An 11210-nucleotide genomic window follows, 5' to 3' on the forward strand; every position below is an offset into this window, starting at 1 on the left:
TAATTAGAACATGATCATTAATTGAAAGATTGAAATGACATTACATGCAATTTTAGTACATTTGTACGATTTTATCTTTAATCAGTTTTTATACATGGAGTATATTATTTACCCTAAAGATAATTCTTCTTTCGGTGGGTAACGAATAATCAAGAACGTAGTAACTTATCTTGTGATATTATCTATAGTTATTTCAGCTCCTTTTGAGGTAAATTATTAATGATCAATTGCAATCAATCACCAAAGGTAACCTAAGTCATGTCCCCCTTCTAATTTATTAGGGTAACATAGCTAATATCATCGAGCAACGCCTTTTGTTGCTAGGTTTAACTTGTTGTTCTCGTGTAGGAAGCAGATTTTCAGGCAAGGGAAGTCAGAAGGGTTCTAACACCGATCTCTAGTAGAATCAAATAATCGTTCATCTTTTGGCCCGGTGTGGCATGAACATTGTGGTGTTACGCCACCGGCCACCCTAAACTATCAACTTTGGTTTGTAATATTAATGCTAACTATGTGTCTATGTGCTACTCTAGTTACATAAACTCATTTTGATCCTTTCAACCAATATAAAAAGATGTATAAATAAGAGTATAGGAAAAAGAGATTCTTTCCCTTTTAAAGTTTCATTATCTTATAATGCTTCATTCTAATATGAGTAAAATTTAAGTGAAAAGAGACGTACTCTAAATTTTAAAATTTATGAAATGTTTACAAATATTTTACATAGCCTTCAAATTGAGGTTACTACCACACTATTTTTACTTTTGTAATAATGTTTTTATATAAAAGTGTAGAGCTTGTTAGATTTCATTGTCCATGACATAGATTAGTCTTTCTTTTTTATTATTTTTTTTATTTTTTATTTATTTATTTTTTTTATTTTTTTTATTTTTTTTTTATAAAGGGGGTAAGATTTTTTATTAGTCCAATCGGAGAAATACATGATATGATGATAGAGATGTTTAATTAGTTCTCAGAAGTTTGTTTTATTTATTTATAAAGATTAGTTCTCAGAAGCTAAGGCAGGGATTTTACCATTGCCCCATTTTAGCATTCCAGTCTTTTATAAAATAAACTACTACTTCTGTATTAAATAATCTCAAATGTCTATTAAAAATTTAATTTCAATTGTAAGCTAAGTATTAGAATAAAAGTTAACAATAAAATTCTAGTGCAGCATTTCATACATATTACATGTCAGCATGTGCACAATATACGTTGAGCTCATGTGCTGAAAATAGGAGACACGACTACCTTTCATAATTCTTTTGAAAAATTTGAGAATTGCTTTACATCATAACAGATTCTTGGAAAGAATCCTGATACATGATACTTACTCGATTGTGGTCTGCCGAGAGTAACATACGATGATAAGAGTAATACAATACTGTAATAGACATGATTTAATCACAGGATGTATAAGAGAACACACGTATTATTGTCGGGGTAAACAGTTTGCATAAGACCCCCTGGTTTCTAAACACGATCTTTCCCACTTGGCAACGATTCTCCTTCGCTGTTGGATGCTGGACGGAAAGCTCCACTTTTATAGGCTTTCTCCAGACTTGTGATGTATTCATCTAAATCAATATCAGAGGAAGAAGATGAACTTGTATCATTAGATGCATTGTTCAAACTGGTCTTCCCGGCTTTAGCATTGATATTACCATTCATTTCAAGGGATCCAGTTGTCTCTGAAAGTAACTTTGAGCCAGAAGCCTCATTTTCTACAGAGGTAACCTTGTCTTTAGCAGCAGATGATGGATTATCTGAATATTCATTTTGATTTAAATTGGGCTTGTCCCACTGCAGGGCCTGCCCAAGATTTTCTTTGAACCAAATCCTGGTCGCAGCCAACTTGCCTTCCGTGGCTTCTGCAAGAATATTCAACTCGCTGATTTCATAGCGGAAGTGGAAGATTTTCTCAGTCCAGGGGCAAGAGCAGAAATGCTTAGCATGAAGCAGGCATGAATATCTGTTATGGTTACATGGGCAGGATACTGCAGACATATACAAGTCATAACAACAGACGCTGCATTCCAGTTTCCGGCCATCACCATTGACGGCTTCTTCCATTTTCCTTGACATAGACGCAGAAGAAAGATATTCCCTACTTCTTGTCTCTGACCTAATTCGCTCCTGCGCAAGAAGAAAAAAAGTAGTCGACGATATGTCAGCTTTGCTGATAAAACTAAAATCAGCTGTAATATCAAAGAGAGAATGCATTCACTGAAGTAGAAACAATAACAGAGTAAAAGACCGGAAATATTACAAATAGGACTATCACAAAGCAATAGCACTTTTGCCAAGCTTATATTGGTCTAGTGGAGTGATTTACAGTTTCAACCTAGTAGCTTTGAGGTCATAGGCCCACTAGGAGCTCTTGGGTGAAGAAGATCCTGTGATAAGGTTCTCTGGGTAGCTTGAATCATCCCATCCTTTTAAAAACGATAGTGGCATTGGGGCATACTATCATTAGAGTTACGTGGCCCAATTGCATTAGGTAGTCGCTACTCCATTGCCAATTAATTGTAACGATTAAGCCATATTAATATTTTCCTAAATACTTCGTGTTACAAGAAAAGTCAAGGGCACTTACCTTCAAAGTTTTTGCTAATACCCTGTCTTTTCCAAGAGTCTCCTTCCATGTCAAGACTTTTGGTGTTTTCTTACCCCTTAATAGAGATTCCCATTGGGCCTTCAAAGCTTCATCAGCTGCTCTTAATAGCACCTTATCATAAGAGATTAGTGTTTTCCTTCTCTTCTCACGGTATAGCTCCGTTGAAAGTTGCCCATGAGGCAACCACTCCAATGGAGCAAAGACTGCCGACACAGAACAACTGAACCCACAATCAAAACCTGAATGGTAGGCTCCTGGAAGAAAAAGAACAAATTCGCCGGGCCGTTGGATGCAACGATAAACTGGTATACCCTCTGATTTTAATATTGTAGGGGACAATTGTCGATCCTGAAATTATAAATTCAAACAATTTGGTAAGTGTAATAGATCAACCTAAGGAGGGGTAGTATAGGTATTCTACTAATATTAGCTCACTAGGTTAAGAGTCCTTAGTATAAATAGAGAGGGAAGGGAAGGGAATAGGCAGGCAGAAATTTGGTGAGAACCTTTTAGAGAGTTATGGCCTAAAGCCATTATTGGAGAGTTGTGAGCTAAACTCACTATCGAAGATTGATAGCCTTAAGCTATTACATTATCCCTTGTAACCCTTTCTCCATCATCAATCAAACTTAAAGCTTCCATCTTTATTAATTCTTGCAACTTGCAAAAAAATCAGATTATCTACATTATTCAAAGAATCAATCTTTCTATATAATTTTACTGTTATTTGCATGAGTTAGTAAGCAGTAAACATCAGTCCATTACAGTAAGAACCACAACACCAAAGTTCAAGATAACTAAAGATTAAAAAAACAAAAAGAAAGACAGAAAAAGGATCCCAGACTACAGTCTCGTTTCCTGGCAAATCAGAATACAAGGTTGGCCACAAACACTGAAACACACTGGTAGTTTAATAAACCAATTCTTGCACATGTATATATTTACACAAACAAGACAGTTCAAATGCATTATCACGCTGGAATATGAAAGATTCTCTGCTGTTATTTATCTCATGCATACAGTGATACAGCCATACAGGTAGTGTCATGCACTTAAGCAATGCCATTATCTTATTTCCACTAAGGTATCACCACCTTTAGGTTAAACTTGGGTACCATGAATAGAACATAGTAATATAGCACGTTATGTCGTTATCATAAATAAATGACATGTATAACACATAGAAAGACCTTTCTTCAAAAATTTACACGCGTGACAATCTTTTAAATCAATGGAACTATACATACATAAATTTTTTATGCTATCTGCCAGAATACCTTAGCAGAAAATTTGAAATTTTTCCTAAGATTTTGAAGAATACTGTCTCATGTTTGCTATAGGCATAGAGGCAAAACTAAAGAACTTACTGGTCTATGAGTTCGCTCAAGATGATCTTTTCCAGAAGCTGGGAAGTGTCTTTTTGCAATAACCTCAAACTTATGTGAGTCACATCCGGGTGTGCTGTACCATATCCTAGGAGCACCCAAATGCAGATACTGCAGCTTATATAAGTGATGCTCTGAAACAGTCTGATTGATAATTCAAAGAAAAAGATAATAATTATCAGAAAATATATTATTTAAGGGGAATACTTTACAAAAATAAATGATATGTTGAATTCACTCACCGAAAAGACTGAAAATTACACAGAACCACCAAAAGTCCAAAATGACAAATTAGTATCACATGAGTTTGAAGCTCAAAGGTCTTACCCAAGGAAGAGATGAAAAGCACATTCCAATATGTAGCTGAGGCGCCAATATACCAGAAGAGTCCAATGTCTCAAACGAAAGCAAGGAACCAGGCAACTTGTTGAGATGATTTAAGTCCCAATTTGAAGAAACACCTTCAATGGAATCAGATGCCTGACCTAGGTTTGATGATACTGAAAAATTGCAGCCGAGTTTTTCAGAAATGGTATCAGTCCCATAAAGCACCTAAATAAAGACAGATAGCACTGTAAGTTGATCAGAAATGTAAAGTTAAAGCTTTACGACATTATCTGAAACAGCGTCTACATACTTCTATTTCTTCAGTTGGCTTTTCCACAATACGCCAAAATTCACCTTCAATATTTTGTTCAGATGGTTCCCTCTGAGCTTGATGCATAGCTGCCCTTGATTGAACATATGGAGCCTCAACTTCTTTGGAAAAGTAACACTGGTGAAAATAATCAGCATACCGTTTAAAAGCTATAAGATTGAACTCTGGACCAGATTCAATACAGAAACTTTCTAATCCTTGGCATTCATCAGAGCAAAAATTTGCAGCACAAACATCAGTAGACTCGTAATCCAATCTTCTTCGTTTTGCCTCTCTAGTGTCACTGTCTGGAGTTACCTTTCTAAAGGAGCCGTGATTTTTGAGCTCATTAACCCGTTGAACTTGGGTAGAAAATCTATAATTTTGCCAGATGTCATCTTCCTCAAAAAAGCTTGGAAATTTCCATGATGAAGGTGGGACAATACGACATAATCCATAGGGTTCCACCTGTTGGCGTATGCTTTCAATGTACTTGAAGGTGTCCTTGAAATCCTGAAAGCAAATCATAAAATTTTATAACATAACAATAAATGAGCATTGAATAAAGTAAATATACTAATATAGAGTTGAAAACATGCCTCTTCGTTAGGATGAAATACAATTACATCTTCTAGTGCATGAGTGAATGCACCTTCGGGATCCCACCTAGCTGAAACCTACTTATCAAAAAATAATAGAAAATAAGAAGAGGAAAAAGATTTAGAATAGAAGCATTTAATTAAAGAATTTCAAATAACGCAGTTCTCCATTAATCAATCCTTTCCAAATATCAATTTAATCATTGCCAAAAGTCTACAGAAGCTAAAGATATGGTCTAATTTTAAAAGGTAACAATTTGATATGGAGGAACCATAATTAAGAGTTACATGCAACAAAGAACTTTGGAGTTTGGACCAACAATAATGTGATGTTCAAGTCAATTGAAATACTTCAATCAATCAATCAAAGCCTTAATCCCATAAGTAGGGTCGGCTACCTGAACAATTAAAATAAAATTTAAAAAAAAAAAAAAAATCCAGGTTAGACCTTTTGACACCCGCTGCAGTTTGAGCATCCTCTTGTAACACCCTTGGGAAGACAAACCTTTGGAGATGAACTCTGTAAAAAAAAAAAAAAAAAAAAAAAAAAATTAGAATAAGTGGACTTGGCATAACTTGCATCCAGTGAATTATATGCAGAACAGAGAAGGGAAATATATTTCTAAGATCCCTATAAAGCCGAGTTCATTCAGAGTACAATTCAACCTGATTTAACAAATTTATTTGGATAGACAGTAAAAGCAGCAGATGCAAACAAGTGGTTTGAAGGATATCAACAAGACAACCTTCAGCAACCCTCACTAAGGTTGTAAGGGATTTGCAAGAACATGGAGTAAGAGGAAAAGAGGATGAAAGTCAATGAGCATGGATGTCCTACACCACTGACAAGTAACACATCTATGTAACCAATAGAACAATCAACATTCCAGAAAACATGCGAACATTTATCCAACATAATACATGCACCTTTTTATAAATCTTCATTGGCTCTAACCATCTTTCGGAAGAAGTACTACAATGTTAACTCCCAACTTCTGTTTTTTGAAAAAAGCATACAGTTGGCCAATGGCAACAGTCAATAACAAATTGTACAGTAGAAACGGACAAACATACACAAGTTTAAGAAAGGGAAAATCCACACTAATGCACCTAACTCTATGTATGCTAGTTGAAAATCATTGGTTATCTTCAAAATGTTGTTAGTTCTGATTACTTTGAGCATGCATGTCCTACACCACTGACAAGTACAAGTAGCATTTCTCCGTAACCATACGAAGTAATCAGCACTCCAGAAAACATTTGAACATATACCCTATGTAATACCTGCACCATTTTATGAAATCTACTTCAGTTTTGTGATAAATCATAAATTTTTACCCATGGTAACAATCAATAACTACTTGAAAGGTAGCAATTTACACGGAATCACCTAAATTCTATTTATGAAAGATTTTTTTTCCATTCTTCATATTATATTTCGTATGATGTAAGAAAGAAGTTTCCATCATTTTCAGCTCTAGGGTGATTACTTTTTTAGTATAAACCTTGTATAATTCAATGCAGGCAAACCAGATACAAAATCTTACATTTACAAACACTGAAATATTAAGGAGAAACAAGTATGACCATATCATGTGGTTTCACATCTGGCTCCCTTTCACCTTCGAACTGGTCATAAACAATCCATGGTCTTTGTTGAATCTTCAAACTTCTCTTGATGCTTTCAAGACCATCAATATCAGAAGGGGATATCCCTGAAGATATCTCAAGATCATTTACTTCTGCTCTTTGCAAACTGAATGTGGCGAGTGAAGTCAAATCCGGAGGAATATCTAGTTTCTCTTCTTGATGCTTCTCAATAGGACTCATGTTTTCAGTCACCATCAATTCTACTGAGCCAACTAAGAGCACAAAAAAGTAATATGTTCAACTCGTTTGTCTCATGAATAAATAGGCAAGAACTTTAACAGAGTATAGAATGCCATTAGTGATTTTTCGACAGTCAACTAGCACAACAAAATTGTAACCAGGATCTTCTTGACTATCAGTCAAAAAGCCTCCCTTCCACTACTAACTCTTAGCATTATCTGTCACTAAGAGCGTGTTCAGCAACAAGTTTTTGAGGTAGAGATTAGTGGTTTGACCAAGTCAAAAGATAAAAGATTAAGTGTTTAGCAAGGTAGTGGTTTAGATAGTGGTTTGAGGTAGAAGTAAAGGTTGGGTGGTGTCGCCAATGATTACAAGATTTAACATGTCATACAAAAAAGTAGTAGTAGAGTTCAAGTACTTCTACGTTCCATTTACTGCTTTCTTCCTCCACTTAGTTACTTCTTCCCCAATTTCTTTGGCATTAAACAAAAGGTCTAATTAATATTTATACCATGGGATGTAGCAATATGTGACAAATTTAGCCACAATATATTGTTGCACTCTTGTGGTCAAATTTTAATATAATATTACGTAAATTAAGTAATCTGATATAGCGATAACTCTTCTTTTGTGGTCAAATTTTAATATAATATTACGTAAATTAAGTAATCTGATATGGCGATTTGTTGATTTTTGTTGTTCATGCTATCTTCTATGGTGAAATCATGGTTTTATAAGTTATTATTGATAGTTAGCGTAAAAATAAATTCCATGCATAATAATTTTAATGTAAAACACAGAAAATACTCCATACATTGACTATAATCAATTAATACCTTTCTTATGCTTACCTTTTATTATTAAAAAAATAAAATAAAATAGTCATTGTTAAATTAAAATAAGGTAATACTAAATACAACCATAAATTAAAATATCAAAATATAGTTAAATTCCCTAATAGACATGTAATCTTTATTGACGCTTAAATTTTAAGCCGCTACTTTTGCTAAACACTCATATTACCAACACCTACTTTAAAACCTAACCTACCAACAATTACATTCAACCGTTGGCCTAATAACCAACAATTACATCCAACTTCCAACAGCACTAACTACTCAAAAGCTAAAAGCTAAAAACTACTAGTTGGCCTAATAACCGCATTTGATTTAGAACTTCAGACTTTTCTTTGCTCAATTAGAGTGAAGTAAGTAATTAAGTATAAAGTGAGACGGTGAGTAGTTTTCATCTTCAACATAAGCAAACTAGAGCTCGAGTGCTCAATTAAACCGCCCTCCACTCACTACTCACTACTACCAGGCAAAGGGGAAATTCTACAAACCAGCATTTCTCTATACTAATAAGGTCAAATGACAATTAACTACGACGGAAATAAAGCATTCAATCAAGCTTTACTTCAGGGTATTCATGTACATACTCATCATCTCATCTCCATGGCAATAAATTGGGTAAAAGCCAATCTCTCTAGAACATAAGAGAACACGAAACATTCAAGAAATTCAAGTACAGTAAACAACGAATATAAAACCATAAAATCAATTTCAAACCCTAACTTCCAATATCCTTTTAACTTTTGCAGCATTAACGAAAACTTTTCCCCCATTTTTCAAAAAGATAAATAATCAACTAAAAACTCCATTAATACATCACCATTAACTAGCTCTAACAAATACGAAGTAATTTACAAAAAATAAGCTCTAATAAATTGTTTACAATCTGATAATTATACTAGTCTTCCATTACTGTGTAAATTAAATTCCAGTTTTTCCTAATTTTCATTCATAAGTAACAAAATCAAGAAAAAAATTAACATAATCTAGCAAAAACAACATGAATTTCTCCATAACAATGTTGGATTAACTAATTTGAATAGTATACAGAGCATCAAAAAAAGCGCCGAAAAAATATTGAAGTGAAATTTCGAGCATACCTTAGTTGAATCTTTAGAAAAAATGACGAAAACTTGTAAATTTGAGCGACGAATAAAACTGAAGAAAGAGGTAAATAAACTAAAAAAGAAATCCCTAAAACTCCATTGATGTAAGAAAATTTTGCAGAGGAGAGAGAAAAATGAGAGTGAGTTGAGGAGTACGATTTTCTGTGTTATGAACTTCTGACATACTGAGGTTATAATCGAAATTTTCTTAGGCCAGCCCAATGTTATAAAATAGGCGGCCCAGCCCAATTTTTAGGAAAATCCAAATTAGCCCAAATCTGTAGCCCAGAATTAATTACCCAATATTAATTTTTGATATTAGCCCAAATCTAGACCCTTATTTTATTTTATTTATTTATTTTATTATTTTGACTAAACCTATTAAACATAAAGTTACAACTATTAAGCATTTACCCAGTTGGAAGGGATACTGCCCATCGAGGTACCCATGCAAACTCCCGTGGGAGATTAGTCCACTTGCCAAAGGTGGTGGGAACTCCTCGTCGTAGTACCCAAAAAAAATAAATTAGTATGATATATAACGCCAAAATAAAAAAAAACTTCATTAAATTATGTGTTTTTTTTCCCAACATATATATTGGAGATAATTTAAAATTTATTCTTATTGTAAATAGTGGTAGGTTTCTTAATGAGAACATCAACAAGAAAACAACGGAGTAACATTTTCACTTAATGTTTGTCTTACAAAATGCTAATTAGTAAATTGGATTATTGGACAATTCTATACGTGTTATCCACCCAGTGCAAAAGAAGCGTTATTACAAAACAAGGTGTGTCACATCTCAAATTGTTGTAATGTATCGAGATATATATACCTTTCTTTACATTCATTCCATTACACGCGTGGTAATAAATTTTCCGCTATCCATCATATGCAATCGAATGTCAAAATCCTTTTGTCTTAGAGCCTCCTATAGCCATGTAAAGCAATAAAAGCAATACATCCGAACTTCCTTATAAATGGCGAAACTTGTAAAAGAGTATTATTTTGGAGTTATACTATATATGATGGTGTGGCTATCTAGCCAGATAGAACAAAAACTATTGCTAAATCACAAGATTATGTGACAATTTTAGTAATTAGTATAAACATTATTACATTTGTAGGCCATTATTGATGTGATATTAAACTACATATAATATGGGAATTTACAAGTTAATCTGCCAGATAAACGAATTATATTTTTGTTAATCTGATGGTATTTTTGTAAATATATTGAAAAAGCAGGGTCATTTATTCAGTACTTTTAATTTGGTGAGCTGTCTAGTTACGGTTTGCAACTTGCTTTTACTGTTTGGTAAGAAAATTACATATGTACCCCTAAACTAGTATATGAAAAGACGCATATACCCCTCCACTGGTACTTGAAAAGACAATTATTTTTGTTTATCCGGGGAAAATTTATTTATGTGGGGAATTAACTTAGTATAGCCCATATAATATATGATTACCCCTAGGAAATATTCCTTTACATACTGTTTCTTTTACTTTCTTCAATTATTAATTACCTTGTGAATTTGAATTACTTGAGATGCCGTGGCATGTTGAAGATAACGCTAGAAAACTTTTGTGAGTACCTAGTTTTTGCCCTTGTTCTGGCTGTATTTTAGAACCTACAATAATGACAAAATTATAAGAAAATACTTAATATGTACGTAATGATGGAGCCAAAAATGAAATAAATAAAATGGAAGGGATGTTGAAATGTTTGTTTTCTTGTACATTTGAAAAAATATATTTGGTAAAAACATACTTATAAAAACGATTTATCTTAAAAAAGATAAGATAGCTAGGATGATTAACATATAAGGCTAGCTGACTAGTAAATTTTTCTACTTATAAATAGAAATTGGTTTTACAATATTGGAATCTGGATCGATGGACCCTATATATGTATGTTTATTAGACTCTACTCCAATGAAAGCTTTAATTTGTTGTGTACGTATACGTAGGTCCATTGAAGAATTACATATCAACATATAGCATGATTAATACTAATAGCGTGATAATTAAATCTAAACAGAGGTGGTATTAAAACAAGAAAGCGATCGACAAAAATCCCGGAGGAGGGAGCCACCAGAGGCAAACATACCACCAATTTTTATCGTTAGAGCATTTATATAAATCATGCAAAAGCCGCAGGTTTTTTTTTTCAAAAAA

At 33.6% G+C, this 11210-nt stretch overlaps 1 protein-coding gene across 3 annotated transcripts; it reads right to left on the reverse strand.

Moving 5' to 3' along the window:
- Nucleotides 1-1108: 1108 nt before the first annotated feature.
- Nucleotides 1109-9274, reverse strand: LOC110733098 (putative lysine-specific demethylase JMJ16). Of its 3 annotated transcripts, XM_021913113.1 has the most exons (9): nt 9023-9274; nt 6829-7103; nt 5690-5761; nt 5242-5319; nt 4643-5155; nt 4333-4557; nt 3988-4149; nt 2600-2968; nt 1109-2139 (listed from the first exon to the last, which is right to left on the reverse strand). In XM_021913113.1, exons 2-9 carry the CDS (start codon nt 7084-7086, stop codon nt 1477-1479), a joined length of 2340 nt encoding a protein of 779 aa, XP_021768805.1. In that variant the 5' UTR covers nt 7087-7103; nt 9023-9274; the 3' UTR covers nt 1109-1476. The 3 variants fall into 3 exon arrangements, with proteins under 3 accessions (XP_021768805.1, XP_021768807.1, XP_021768806.1); XM_021913115.1 differs by lacking the exon at nt 9023-9274 and having other exon boundaries at nt 6864-6973; XM_021913114.1 differs by lacking the exon at nt 9023-9274 and having other exon boundaries at nt 6789-6938.
- Nucleotides 9275-11210: the final 1936 nt, after the last annotated feature.

This window comes from Chenopodium quinoa, unplaced genomic scaffold, assembly GCF_001683475.1.
Source record: "Chenopodium quinoa cultivar QQ74 unplaced genomic scaffold, ASM168347v1, whole genome shotgun sequence".
Lineage (NCBI taxonomy): Eukaryota > Viridiplantae > Streptophyta > Magnoliopsida > Caryophyllales > Amaranthaceae > Chenopodium > Chenopodium quinoa.